The sequence below is a fragment of the Anser anser genome (genome assembly GCF_964211835.1).
Source record: "Anser anser genome assembly, chromosome: 12".
NCBI lineage: Eukaryota > Metazoa > Chordata > Aves > Anseriformes > Anatidae > Anser > Anser anser.
This window is the reverse complement of record NC_139733.1, coordinates 1,482,558-1,497,674: the sequence shown is the minus strand read 5'-3', so window position 1 is coordinate 1,497,674 and position 15,117 is coordinate 1,482,558. Positions and strand designations below refer to the sequence as shown.

The window sequence follows — 15,117 nt, the reverse complement described above, 5'->3', positions numbered from 1 at the left end:
AATGTATCCCAAAGTTTTACCCCCTGGGTTGTTTTTATCTTAGAATTCTACACATTTAAAGAAAAATATTAGAAATATACGTAAGTATTGTCTACATTATAAGTATAAAACTCAAAAGAAGTTTATTTTATAAAGGCAGGGTGCAGTTTTCAGTGAAAATGAGTTTGCAGTTCCCATGTCTTGGTTAAGTCTAAAATCCTTCATTTGAAAATACAAAGCAAAATCAATTAGAAAACACAGTTTGAGTGAAAACTATTCTTGCAAAGAGTTCTTAGAAGGGATCACCTTGAATGCGTTTGATGCTGGGGAGACGCCATAACTTTTCTTCACACAAAAGCAGTCATCAGCAGAGCACAACCAGATGTTAAGTTTTCTTCTCTTAGTTTCTGTAAACCTCTGTGACCTCCCTCAAATTAAAAAAGGGAATAGAATTTTTAAAGCCACAGGAGCTATCATTAGTGAAGCATTCTAAGGATTTCCATTAATTCATAGCCAGCCAACCAGGAATTTTCCCACAGCCGTATACAAAAAAAGTCAGAGAAGTCACTGATTGCATGGTTGGATTTGAATGTAGTCAGAAGTAAGATCAGAAATATCTAGTTCCTCCCACTGATATAAGAGTGAAGAACACAGGGAAGGTCAGAAATTAAAATCCAAGTTTGCCCACCAACCACGAGGAAAATCTGGCATTGCCATATTAGAGTGAGTGTAAAAATGGGTATCACACTATTTTGTGGGGAAAAAGAATCACACATAGATAGACAGAAATTAATTATTTAGAAACCTTAAAAGAGAACGTGCAGTCCCAAGTAGAACTGCATGCTTATCTCCTCCACATAGCAGACTCAAGACTTAGTTTGATGTTGTCCAGTTGTTAACGTAATTCTCACAGTTCGTGGCAATTTATGACTTCATACACAGATTTAGTTGGAGCCCTTTGAACTCTGCATGCTCCTCATTTGTCCCTTACAGTTTCTGTCAATCACAGACAGAAGCTTGTTCTTTCAATGTTAGGCCATCATAATACAAACAAAGGTTACAAAAAGCAGAACACATTTCAACAGCACTTCCTCTGAAGATGTTACAATGGCCTCTGCGACACTCTGTGCCCTGTACAAGATTTGTTAAGGAAAAGGCAGGGGCCAGGTGTGGACTCAGACTGCTGGCTTGCTGAGGTCATGCTGCCAGCCAGAAGGTGCATCTATCACCGCAGAGGTCATCATTTCCCGGCCACCTCTACACTGTCTGAGCACCAAGTGGTTCAACTTGGATTCAGATCAGTCATGGACACGCACAACTCTAGTTCTGTTGGAGTAACCGGAGCACACATTTCTAAGTTTAAACTTTCAGGCCTGCAGAAGGAGATAATGATATTTGATCTAGCATGAAATCTCCTCACACAAAGCTACCCCTCATGTTTTTCTGAACATGTTAAAAGAAGCAGAACGAGTGATGTGCCCTAAAACTAGATTTAATGTCTTGCTGAATAACAGCCCAAGACCAGAGCCACAAGAAGAAGAAAAATAAAGGATGCTCATGTACCTACAGCTTTACATTTCAGAAACACAAAAAAGATCATAACACATATTTAACAGATTGCTATGACATATATTCCATATAGTCAGTATCTACTTACATACTACTGACGCATTTTGACACTTTATTGAAAGCTTTGCTCACTTGTCTTGCAGACAGCATCAACGTGTTTTTCATGCAGCAGGTGAGAACTCATTTTTCATCCTGTGCACCTAGAAATTCATGGCCCTCTCCCAAGATGTCCTGGTGGCTACACACAGTCAAAGTTTCCTGCCAGTGAAATGAACGAGCATAAAGCATCTAGAAGAAAAGAATCCCTGCCCTGTTCTGCATTGTGCACAACTGCAGGTTGATGCTTAAACTTGTTGTAGTCCTTATTTCACCTCCGCACAAGCCTTTCAGAAGCTTTTTCTAGCCACAATTCCAGTCTTAATTATTCACAGCATGCTGTGAAAAGGATTTCATACTTAACTTTTTTAAACCTGGTTATTAAAGATTAAGGAGCACATCTAGTGTTGCTGCTGGTAACTCAGGTTGAAGAAGGAACAGAAAAGTTTATGTGCTGGATGTCTCTGGCAGGAGCAGACAACTACTTTTCTGAGACAACAGAGGGCATCCATCCACCTTGATGTTCACCTTCAAAAAGGGCAGGGGGGAGGGTGTGGTTGTTTTGTTTTATTTTTTCCTGGTTTTAGAGAAATCTCTGAAGTGTATTCTTAGAGTATCTACTTGATCTGATCTGTCCATGTTTTAGAACTTATTCCAGAATTACCAGCTGTGTCTCATCTTGTTCTGTTTCTACCCTGACAGTCTCTTCTGGTGCTCTTTCCAGCTCTGCCACCTCCAACTCTGCGCTGTTTGGAAGTCTGAAGACTGCACTTGGCCAGGGATGAAGACTTAGTCAAGCTCTGCATAAGCATGTGACAGTTACTGCTGGACTGCCAGCTGCTGTCACTTGTCTTGTCATAAACACCTCACATTTAATGATCCTCCTTCTAGATGGAGGAGTTTATGATTCACTTCCAAAAATTGCACCTGTTTTGTATAAACCAGTACAAGGATTTGATAAAGGGCAGTAACTATGGAATATCCTCACCAACCCACCGAGATCACCAATACTTTTTTTTTTTTTTTAATAGATCCAGGAATTGTCTTAGTTCTTGAATGTACAATTTATTAAGCAATATAGGTTCAAGCATGTAAAAATACACACTTATAACTTGGCTGGCAGACTTTGGTTAATCAAATCCATAATATATACTGTTTTTGTTAAACAGATATTGCAGTAAAACTACAGAAATGAGTCTATCCGTTACTGGCATAAGACAGTACTCTCCTAATTTAAGCATATATTTGATTGATGTCTCTCGGGGAAAAACTTGTAGAAGCTTTGGGTGTCAACATGAGTTGACTCCTCCTGAGGAGAGCTGGAAAAGACAAATAGCTAGACAAGACAGAAGTTGTACAATGCCTCATGTGTAAGAGAATAAAATCTTTTTTTTTTTTTTTTAAGTTTGCACTTAAGTTCTGGTCCTTAAAAAGGGTCTCAAATTATCCTAACCTAAAATAAAGCACATAATATGCACTGACCTAGCCATAGTTCCTTCTATCAGATAAACTGTAGCTTGTACTTCTTCCATAAAATATTTCATGATTAATACAGGGAGAAGGATATAACCTCCATGAATTTGATATAATTTTATGTGCAAAGCATTTATGGATAACGTTCACTTTCATACATAAAAGCAACACATGGTATAGAAACAGCAGCATAAACTTAAAGTTTCAGAAAAAAGTACAAATACATTCATTATGTTAGTAGCAATATAACATATCAATAGGTTTTAAAAACCAAGAATATATCATTATTATAAATTAAAAATGGTATTCAAGCTTAATGGTTCTCTAGTAATGCTTTACATTCCTGTTATCTTGCTGGCTTCCAAACAACATACTAAATTTATGGGTAAAATTTAGCCTTAGAGCAGAATTAAGCAGGCAAGTTCACATCAAAGCTCTGTTTCATCATCTTTAGACAGATCTGTTGGAAAAGACAGCCGGTCCTTATTAAACAACCTTTAAATGTTGCAGTTTTAATTAACATCCATCTTACATTAACGTTAACAAATAATTAACTAAAGAAAAGCTAGTATTGTATAATCACAACTGCTTAACATCTTTTCAGCAGCGGACTAGGAAGTATTAATCTATTAAAGAACTTGTTCTTAAATAACTGCCTCAAGATTTTAAATTAACAAGTCTGCTATGGTAGTTACTGCGCTTCTACTTACTCAAAGCAGATTGGGGGGTGAGGGAGTAAGGCAAGGAGTGGAGTCTGACATCTAAACTAAAGGACGTGGTCTCAAGAGGAAATGAATCAAATCTGTAACAGTCCTAAGAGACTTCAACTACAGAAATCTTGTTGGGTCAACAGCTTATTAATTGGCATCATATTCTCATTTCCCAACAGCAACACACAAGGAAACATATGTTTTTGTTGTTAATGCTGAGGGTTAATGTCAATGACATAAGCATGCTTAAGTTTCCATAATTTTGTTCTCTAGGCTGTGTGTTTGCTCAATCTGGAAACACAGAATTTAAACTCTTTAGCCTCTTAAGTTCCCCAATAAACATTTATCTGCTTATTTTAATAATAATGTACTTGGGTTACTTTGTGCATTTCTAAATTAACTTAAATAGGCAAGACATTAACATTTTCTGACACTAGAATAAAAATGGCTAACTGTAAAAATCTTATAACATTACCTGATTAATGACATTCAAAAAAAAAAAAGTTTGACGCCAAGTTTTAAGCTAAACAAAAGTAATACAGATGCTTACTTGCATGACCAACCATGCTTGCAAAGCTTTGCACTCAACATGTTGAGTTATATCTAATGAGAGAAATGCACTAAGCTTGAAGTGACACATCTAATGAACTCTAAAATGCCATTGCACCATTCTATATGCCAGCGGAGAGGAAAAAAAAAATCAGAAAAATGATTTTAGAACACTTTAAGGAGGTAAAAGAGGGTGGATGGGGGGAGAAGGTGCTTTTGGTTTCTTTCGTCTGTTTCTCGCTTCTCTAGCTTGTTAATAATAGTAAGATTTATTGCCTATCTCCCTATGCTGAGTCCGTTTTGCGTGTCACGATAATTACGGCGCGATCTCCTCGTCCTTATCTCAACCCTTGAGCCCTTTTCATTGTATTTTCTCCCCATTCCTCTTTGAGGAGGGGGAATGTGAGCGCGGTTGTGGTGGAGCTCGGCCGCCCACCCGAGTAAAACCACCACAGTCCTTTTCATATTGATGCCGGCCTTAGCACAGACGCCCGCTTGGCATAGCAGGCGTCCGCGCTAAGGCCAGCATCAATATGAGGTGCCAAGGTCAGTGAAGGAGGAGGGGAAGAGGTGCTCCAGGCACCGGAGCAGAAGTCCCCTGCGGCCTGTGGTGAGGACCACGGTGAAGCAGGCTGTCCCCCTGCAGCCCATGGAGGAGACCACGGTGGAGCAGGTAGACCTCCACCAATGGAGGCTGTGGCCTGTGGAAGACCCCTGCCAGAGCAGATTCCAGGCCAGACCTGTAGCCTGTGGAGAGGAGACCACGCAGGAGCAGGTGACCTGGCAGGAGCTGCTGCCCGTGGGGGATCCAGGTTGGAGCATTTTGCTCCTGAGGGATGGACCCTGTGGCACGGACCCATATCTGGAGCAGTTCTTGAAGAGCTGCTGCCTGTGGGCAGCCCACGCCAGATCAGTTCACCAAGGACTGCATTCCCTGGGAGGGACCCCACAGCACAGGGGATGAGAGTGACTGAGAAGGAGCGGCGGCGAAGAAGTGCTATAGACTGACCATAATCCCCATTCCCCTGTTCTCCTGCGCCGCTTGGGGGAGGAGGTGGAAGAGGGAGGATGGGGGGGGAAGGTGCTTTTGCTATCTTTCATTTGTTTCTCGCTTCTCTAGCTTGTTAGTAATACACAACAAATCTTACTATGTCCCTATGCTGAGTCAGGAGCCAACGTCTCTCTGTGTTGCCCAGGCTATGTTGCAGTTGCTATTCACAGGCACAACCCCGCTACTGACCGGCACGGGAGTTTTGACCTGCTCCGTTTTTGACCTGGGCCAGTTCACCCCCTCTTAGGCAACCTAGTGAGCCCCATGGAGCAGTCCTTGGTGAACTGGTCCGGTGTGGGCTGCCCACAGGCAGCAGCTCTTCAAGAACTGCTCCAGATATGGGTCCGTATCACGTGGTCCATCCCTCAGGAGCAAACTGCTCCAACCTGGATCCCCCATGGGCAGCAGCTTCTGCCAGGTCACCCGCTCCTGCGTGGTCTCCTCTTCACTGGCTGCAGGTCCAGCCCAGGATCTGCTCCGGCAGGGGTCTTCCACAGGCCGCAGCCTCCATTGGTGGAGGTCCACCTGCTCCACCGTGGTCTCCTCCACGGGCTGCAGCATGGAACCCTGCTCCACCGCGGTACTCCATGGGCTGCAGGGGGACAGCCTGCTTCACCATGGTCCTCACCACAGGCCGCAGGGGACTTCTGCTCTGGCGCCTGGAGCACCTCTCCCCCTCCTTCTTCACTGACCTTGGCATCTGCAAGGCTGTTCCCCTGCTACCAAAACCAAAACCTTGCCATGTAAACCCACTACAAGAATACAGAACGGCATCTGGTCTGCAGCGCTTTCCGCCAACTCAGGAATTGTCTGTAAGTTAAAGAATCCCCTGATGGCAACCTTTAACACCTTCTCCACTACACTCCATCTCAGGTCTGTCCTCTGTCCAACACCCTTTGGAATTTTTAAATACCCTGAAAGAGAAAAATCTGATTCTTTAACTGCTGGAAAATAATAAGAAATAAAGGGAGGAAATTAAACTCTTAAGTTATTTCTTATTATTTTACAAGGCATTCTTCCTCCCAAATAAAGTTCCCAATGCATATATTTAGCTGGGAAAATTGTTTGGGCATGACTTAGGTCTGTGCTCAGAAAAACCCTAGCTGTAGAGAAGAACGATTGTGTGCTGGGCATAAGCCTAAAGAAGCAGAGGGGCAGATAGAGCTCTTGGTAGTGGAATGATAGAAAACAGGCATCTTCAGAGTCCCTGCTATGAAACAGGAGGATATAGAAAGCTCCTTACATAAGGAACATAGATGATGACACAGGAAGAGTTTGACGGGAGAATGCAGGGAAACAGAGCCCCCAGTGTGACTGATAAACTTTACTTAGCAGAGTAAAGAAAGTTACAACTCTCCGCTAACCAGAGGTGGGTGGAAAAAGAGGTTTGCTAAAATGCTGTGTTTATTTTCTCATCATACAGCCTCATTAATTTTAAGCTTTATACTGAACACGGTTCAGTGCCAGGATCTTCAGAGGAATTAAACATATGAAAAAAAGTTACTCATGTGTGTACTGCCATTAGAATCTACAAAACAACTTGAGAGTAAAGTTGCTCGTGCGTTTAACACTGAATAAATGAATGTGAAATATATTCAAATCAACATCAGAGACCAATTCTGACTTCCCTCACATCTTGTTTATAGAATGAAAAAAAAATTCAGAGCATACTTCTCCAGAATAGCTCCCCATGTGGACATACTTTTTCTAGATTAAAAGAGGCCCTCCCCTGGTTTATTTTTTCCTGGATAAAGGTATGCATATGATGTGGTAAGACCATCCATACAGAATGCTACTTTGCAATACTATTCTGCTTTAAGCAAATGTTCCACCTTAATCTGAAATAATGTTAAGTGTAGGAATATACTAAAGTTGCTGTTAAACATCAATGAAAGAAATCCTACACTTAGCGAAGTCAACCCACGTTCTAAAATCCTGGATCCATTGAAATCCCTTCTAATTGTTAGTAGCGTTCTTGAAATTACTCATTCTAATATTATCTGAATTACTGCTGCAGACACATGTTGAGCTTGCAAGACCCGTACCAAAGTATTGCTAGAGGAAAACAATAAATACAGGTATGTGTTTTGCAATGTAAGTTATAAAAATATTAAATGCTTTTAGTTTTGAGAACATTAACCATTAAGAATAATTTCAGGAGCGATGAATCAAAATATCAAATACTTCCTCCTTGCAATCTTATAATCATAGCCCAAGCTATGATTATAAGCTATTATTATTAGATTGCGAGATCTCATCAAGTCAAGCTTTTACTGCCACACCATATTGAGGAAAATTAAAACTATATTTTGCAGTGAGAAGAAAATGAGAATTACTTGTGTAAATGCACTGTGATGGAACTAAATGCAGATTTTCAAAAAAACAATACTCAAACAATAAAACAGATTGAGCAGGGGTGAGAAGTACATTGCATAGCCACAGCTTTAGCACAGGAAACATGGGAAACCATCCAACGCGTGTATCTAAGTACAGATACAGTCAGCTATCCAATTTTATTTTTTGTTAAAGAACTACTAAAAGTCAACCAATTTTTTTCTAGATAATGTATGCCACTGAGAATTACCTCAATACAATTGCTTCATTTAATACCTGCCAGACATTTTCATGGCGTGTATTTCTCCATATAAAATGTTAAGATTTATTCATGTCCTTAACACACATTAATTAGACACTACTTACAAATAACCTGCAATAAGAATCTCTGTTTCAATAGGATACAATTACTTCAGGGCTTGTGTCTTTTGAATCAGTCAGTGTCCCCGCAGTGTTTAGAGTGGCAGAGGGGAAGTGGCCCGTGGTTAAACAGAGGAAATACCAAGGAATTTTAATAGAGCAAATAGTCTCTTTATTTCCTACAGGGTACTACTTCAAAGGCAGCCCTGGTCCAGAGCAGACAATGTGTTAGACGGGCCATCAGTCACTTACTAGCATGTCAAGTCTACTCACAACTTACATGCAGATAAATAACAAGATAAATACCACCAAAATGACACAATGGGTACCATCCTGCAGTCAGTACTCTAATAAATGCTGCCCTGGTAGGCAATCATAAGCAAAATTGGTATTACAAAAATCGAGACTGTGAAACTCTATGTAACCGATCAGACAAGATATCTGACCAGTTGTCTGGGCAAGTCTGAGCTTCCTAGTTCAGATATATGTAACAGAAAAATATAGCAAAAAACGCAACAGAAACAGAAGCCATTACAAATATTTTATAAGTTAAAGTGTTACATTTGTTGTGAGCAAGCAAGACAAAGCTTTTTCATGGTAATTAAAAAATAAAGAAAGTTTCTACTAATCTAAAAGATTTATATTTGAGAGGATTCTGGTGCATTCAGACACACACAACGACAGTAATCATGTAAGCAAAAATAAACCCAGCGCGTTTCTACAAGTGTCAAAGTGAAGTACAGGAGTGCTGTGACTTCACAGGTAGCAAGAGCTCACACAACAGCTCAATGCGAAGCGGGACAGAAAGGTACAGAGCGTGCCCTGCGCCCCAGTAGCGCATCCTGCCTGCCCCTGGGGATCGCACAAGGAGCGCCCCGAGCCCAAATGTTTTATTCGGGATCTTCAGTTAAAAAGAGCCGGTAGAGGAGTCTAGCCTTCAACAGGTCCACCTGGCACAAAGGTTTAAGCCTGAAGCTTTATCAGAAGTCTGTTGTTCCCCGCTTTTTATACGTTCTTCCAACCCTCTCTCCTCCCTCCGCTGCCCCCTGCGGACCCCCGGACTGCGTCGCGGTCCCGATCGCGCAGGATGTGACCCGAAGCCAGGGAAACCACGGCTGACACCCCAACAAAACGGCAAAGCGCCAAAGCCGCTGGCGTCCCCGCATCGCCGCGCTCCGACCGCGTTTGCACCCGCACAGAACCGAACAGCACACCTCACTCGAACACGGCAAAGAGAAAGGAAGCGCAGCCCAGAGCCTGACAGCAGGGCACGGCAGCACCGGGAACAAAAGGCGAAGCCCGCAGCCCACCCTTCACCCCCTTCCCCTCATCGCTCCCCACACGCCCGCTCCCGGCCCCACAGAGCCCGGGGACCCCCGGAGACCCTCCCGTGCCCCCGGCCCCACTCACCCGCCCTCCGCATGCGGCTCCCGCCGAGCCCTTCCTGCCGCCGGGCCCCGGGGCAGCCCCCGCCAGGCCGGCGATGAGCGCCGTGAGGAGGGCGCCGAGCCGCGGCCCGGGGGCCATGCTGCCTGCCGCCACCGCGCGAACACCGCAGGGGGCGGCCGCGGGCGCGCGCGATGTGGGCCCGGCCCTGCCCGGCCCTACCCGGGGGGCTCCTCCTCGCCGGGGCCGGCCCGGCCCTGCCCGCGGCCAAGGAGGCTGCTCCCGCCCCGCCCCGTCGTGAGGGAGCCAGAGGCAGCTCGCAGCTGCCTTCCCCACCCCCCCCGAAAGAAAGAGTCACTGACGGGATGTTCTTCGTGAAGGCACAGCGGGATGAACTTGGCTGGGTTAGGGCCACAGACAGGAAAAACTGTTGGGGACCTGTAACAGGGAAGGAGTAACGCGTGAAATATAAAGCAGACACACTAGGGGTATCAACGGTGATAAAACTTCAGTTGTGGAATACACAATAAAAAGTGGATGTATTCCAGCTTTTCCAATTTGAATCCCCATTGTTAATTTTGTCATTGCACACTTTGACCCAAACACTTTCCTTTACAAGAAAATAAACCATGTAAGTTTCAATCGCAGGCTGCTCTGACACATGAATGAATTACATCAATTCAATTCCTTGCCTAAACTACTCATGTCATGTAAGACACAGAAGCCCAAGGCTCCATCAAAGCACGGACTTACAGCGCGTTCAGCTTGCAGGGACCGCAGGGGCTCACTAGGTACAACCACCTGCTCAGGTAAGTCCCAGCTTCAGTTCTTGATCAGGTAGCACATGGTCTTGTCATACATCATTACTTTACCCATCTCAACTCCAATTATTTTTGAAAACTTTACATTCTAGTACATCCTGTTGCTATGATTAATATTGGACAAAACCTCACCTTTGAAAACAAGCCTGTGGGCTCTGGATGGCCACAGCCCTTCCTTATGTCAGGAGCAGAAAATATTCCTGCCATTAAATGTGCTTTAGCACAGATTAGAGATCAGGCCATAGTCCCTTGGAGGCTCGGGAAGGAAACAATACTTATTTTGATCTGAATTACTCAGTAATTATTTTCTATACTATACTTCTATCTGGGTAGTCTTGCTTGACCAAACAGGCCTGAAAATTCTATAAACTTTTTTTTCCCCCAATCAAGTGAGTCCATATAACAACTGTAAATAACTTTCGTCCTTCTGTGCTTTAATGCATTACAAAGGATATACGTACAGCAACACAATAGCATGGCTAAAGAAAGGAAGATGAGCACAATTTATTTACAGGACCATAACGTCTCCACTGCCCATAACCACCTATGACACACAATGACTCTGTTGAACGCATACATCTCTGCTGACCTGCAAACAAGTCACCTTTTAAGCTATGGGGAAGTTTGTCTGGCCTTTTCTGTTAACAGAGTTCTAGACTGCTGGAGAAGCTGGAAACCACAGAAGGAACATTAACATTAGCTGTGCTATCAATCCAATAGCCCACAATGTTTCAGTGCAAACAAAGATACAGGATGAATAATGGCATTTCCTAGGTAGCAGAATAACCCAAGAACTTGCAGCTGCCACTGATTACTCTGACAGTAGACTGAGCGGAAAAAAAATAGTATCAGTCATATTTACTAAGGCCTCGAATTTATTAGCACAAAGCAAAAACATCATCTGACAAAATCAGCCTCAGTGCCCCCTTCCCAATATCTCAGCTTAAACTAATAACAAAAAGACGCATCTGAAAAACATTTATCCCAATACCGCCACGACGGTCAACTTACTAACGTGAATGAAGTGACTGCACACAGTCACAATAAGATACACAAGTATCTTATTGCTTTGTGTGCATTTAGAAAAATTTCCACCAAAATCTTTTGTGGAAACAGATAGAGAAGATGTGGGAATCAAATGACAGCAGTTAAAAACTTTTACTTAGACTCTCTAAAATGCTGCAAGCTAATGTAAGGGCAAAAGTGGCTGTAGGGATTGCTTTTCTGTAGGCTCTTTTGTCCTTTTTACAACAGTCTCTTGTTTCGAAATAGTATAGGGTGCATATGAGTCGGAGAATATCTGTAAGTCATGGGTATCAATATCATGCATTCTACAGCTGGTTTTGGTTGCCACTCTACCTTCTTGCTTAAAGCTAAGAACTTTGTTTTTCCTCCTTTCGCAGCAGCTGTTCCCAGATGGAAGGGACAGTGAGAAATCAGCAGTTCCTAGAAAAACATGAAAATTCAAGTAAAAATTCTACTGTATAGTTAGGAACTCCCTACCAAACATTTCTATCACTCAACAAAAAAGTCCTTCTTAGATTGGGAAGAGGTCTGCTCCATCCATATTTTGTATTTCTAGCACTGAAATCTCTCTCCCTGCGGAGACTGAACTTGACTGCAAAAGGAGTTAGGAAAATTGCTCAGTTTTAGGCCAGGAAGCATGCATCATGCTTGTAGACACATCCACCGGTGTCAGACAGCCATGACTATTGCAGTATCACCCCTCTGTTAGATAAACACAGCCTGCTACTGGAAAATGACAATGAATGAACATGAACTGATCAGACAGCATGCTAAAAGATCAGCAGCATCCAGAAACTTCCCAGAAGCCTGGAATCACAAAGTATCATTTCACTGTCCATAAAAGCACAAATAAGATCCTGAAACAGAAAACCTGTAACACAAGGGTCTTTTGGAACTTCATTTGACAGCTATCAGAAAGCAGAAAAACAGACCTTTTGAGAATAACCACTTACACAAAAATGTCCTACTAACATGGGGGTGGTTCACCTATAGAAAGAACATCTGGCACAAAAAGGAGGAAGAAAGATCTTCCAGTAACAAACCTTAAGAGCAAATGTCAAAAGAAAGCGTGAAATTGATGCAGACACTCTCAGCAAGGGCATGAACATTCCCACCATTGTCAGGAATCCTGAAAACTGTACTCTGATAGCATCTTCAACATTATAACATGATATAGTTTCAAAAGATCTGGCTAAACTCAAGTGAAAGATTATCAACTATAGGACAGTGACCCTAGGCCATAAAATTGAAATTTATTTTTTTTTCTTCTGAAAGGTATTGTCTTTTTCAAGGCAACTTTTAAATCACTGGGCCTTTTTAAATCACTGCCAATATTAATTTAAAAAAATGAATTCTGAAAGGAAGATCTGTGTTACTATTCCCATTTTATGGTTGGGGAAACAAGCACAGCTGTAAACATGCCCACTTTAACATCTTGCACACATGCTCAAGGCTAAACCAATAATTAGATTTGGAGTCAGGAAAGATGCTGCCCCCCCCTCCTAAGACAGGAAGAGACCCCTGGGGGTAACGTTTTTTAATTTGCCTTTTTTCTATAGACCTTAATTCCTAAGGTCATCCAGACATTATCAGTGGGTGCTTAAAATAGCAGGGGCCACAGAGGCCAGATCCAGCCTCCAGAACAGTTCCATCCAACTGCCTGCTTGTGTCTTGGGAATGGCAAGAAGAGCACAGCATGCCATCCTGGCAGCCAACAGCCTCCTGCTGGGTCCGAGCATTTATTGGCACTTCTAGATTAGCTGCTGCTGTGTCCATATGGGACTTGAAAGTAGAATTAGATGCATGAATTCTGCTATACTTGCTTTGACACTGGCAGCCACCACTTCTCTATCCAGATGTTTTGCAACAAGTCCTGAAATTTAGCATCCAGTCCTTAATGCTAAATAACCTACACTTTAGAGAATCCCTCATAGGGTGCAGGCAGAAACATTTCTCTCCTGCTCACTTTTTACATCACACACTCATTCTTGAGCTTTCTTCTTAAAAACCTCAAATCTACCTTCAGGTATTTGGGCGTGTTCAGAGGCTCACACAGTTCAGAGAGTAAGGAGTGAATGGTCTTGTGACCTTTCTGGGTAACAACATCTTCTACAGGAAATTGCACTTAATGACCACGGAAGTTTTTCCAGTCCTACATTCCCAAAGGCTCAAGTTAACATCAGATGTAAGAATAAGTTGGACTGAAAAGGAACTGACTGAAATAAACCAGTTACTATATAGAAATGCCTTCTGATCACTCTTGAAACAACTATTTATCAGTGATTCATGAATGCAAATCTCCATAAAATACTACCATTCCCCAGACCTCACAGTTCCATGTACAGTATACAGGCCAACTTGCTCTGCTGGAAGAAAGTGTCTGCGGGCTAATGTGAACTTTGTATTTCTGTTTAGTTTTGCATCTGTTTATTCATATGAATATAATAAATGACAGAGCTCAGTTCTCCGCGATAATTCAGCTTACTGACGTGCCACCAAACTCACTCCTCCCTGTTCTAAAAGCAAGCTGAACTGACTCTGTGGCCACCTGATCTTTGCTGAGAAAACAGGGAGCAGAGCAGGACTGCATCTTTCAGCAGCCGTCTTCTGTTACACTGGATTAGGTGTAACATGAAACTGCACTTTTAGAGAAAAGTAGATTTGTGATGCAAAGAAAATTAAAAATGGAAAAAAATGGAAGAGTGATTTTTAAACAAAAAATTCTGTTGAACTTGAAGCATTTCAATCCAACTGTATTCCTAAAGTCATGTGTTTTATTCTTTAGCAACATTTGAATCATTATTAATGCTTCACTTTAGAAATGATATTTTGCTGCAATATAGGCATTTCATCTCAATCAACTATTAAAAAAGCAAATCAAGGCTCTCCTGGGGGTATTTGAATACACTCTGGAAATATTAATAAAGTAATATTTTTACAAGGGTTTCTCAGTTTTACTTTTAATTTCAACCTCTTCTTAGTACAGCACAATGCCTTCCATCCAGACATCTTGTCGTTTTCTTTCTGCAGGGAAATAAGGGGGCTCGGCAGCGGGGAGCTGATCTAACAGTCTACCCTGAAATTCATCTATCTATAGCATCCTGTGGCAATGTCTGTGAAATTAATCCTAGCACACTAAGGGACCCCTGACTGAGCATAGCCTGCCTTAAACCCTTTCCCGTTTAACCCAGAGAGAGCAATTTGTTCGAGCACTTCAGGATGACATCATTCACTATTTGAGGCCAAAAGCTAAGTGTAATTAAAGCTAAAGAAACTGTTTTGAAGATTCTTGTAATTAAAACAGAGATACTAGTAACAGATACCATTACAGACAATAGGAACATGTCCAGAAGAATTCTGAAGTCTATTGTGTAACCATTATGGAAGATGATTGGAAAGCACTTTGTCAACAGCACCTCATTCTGCTTGCACTAAGGGAAATATACAAACAAAAGAAAATATGAAGGCCGGAAGCATTTGGAAACTGTAGTCTGTTTATATGACAGATACATAACAGTATTTCAGAGAAAAAAAATAGAATGCTTTATGGAAGATTTACAAGAGAATCTATACAGTAATTTTACAAAACTGTACTTAAAAAGAGGAAGGACCCTGTTAGGAATAACAATTATTGCTGACAGCCCTACTTTTCAAACAACTCAAGGTCCTTGATACTTACAGTCTGGCATGCTGTTGTAAAACAACAATTTGAAGCAGTCAGATATCAAGATTGAGTCAGTTGCTAAATTCTAGAAAGAGTAAT

At 42.1% G+C, this 15,117-nt stretch overlaps 1 protein-coding gene across 2 annotated transcripts in view; it reads right to left on the bottom strand.

The window, feature by feature from the left end:
- Positions 1 to 9,745, bottom strand: part of IL17RD (interleukin 17 receptor D) — a 55,081-nt gene extending 45,336 nt beyond the window's left edge. The window contains exon 1 of one of the 2 annotated variants that reach the window (XM_083795690.1): positions 9,532 to 9,745. In XM_083795690.1, the coding sequence (XP_083651816.1) occupies positions 9,532 to 9,648 (117 nt within the window). In that variant the 5' untranslated portion in view covers positions 9,649 to 9,745. The remainder of the gene's footprint in view (positions 1 to 9,531) is intronic. The other variant, XM_083795689.1, reaches the window with a different exon arrangement.
- Between the last annotated feature and the right edge of the window lie 5,372 nt (positions 9,746 to 15,117).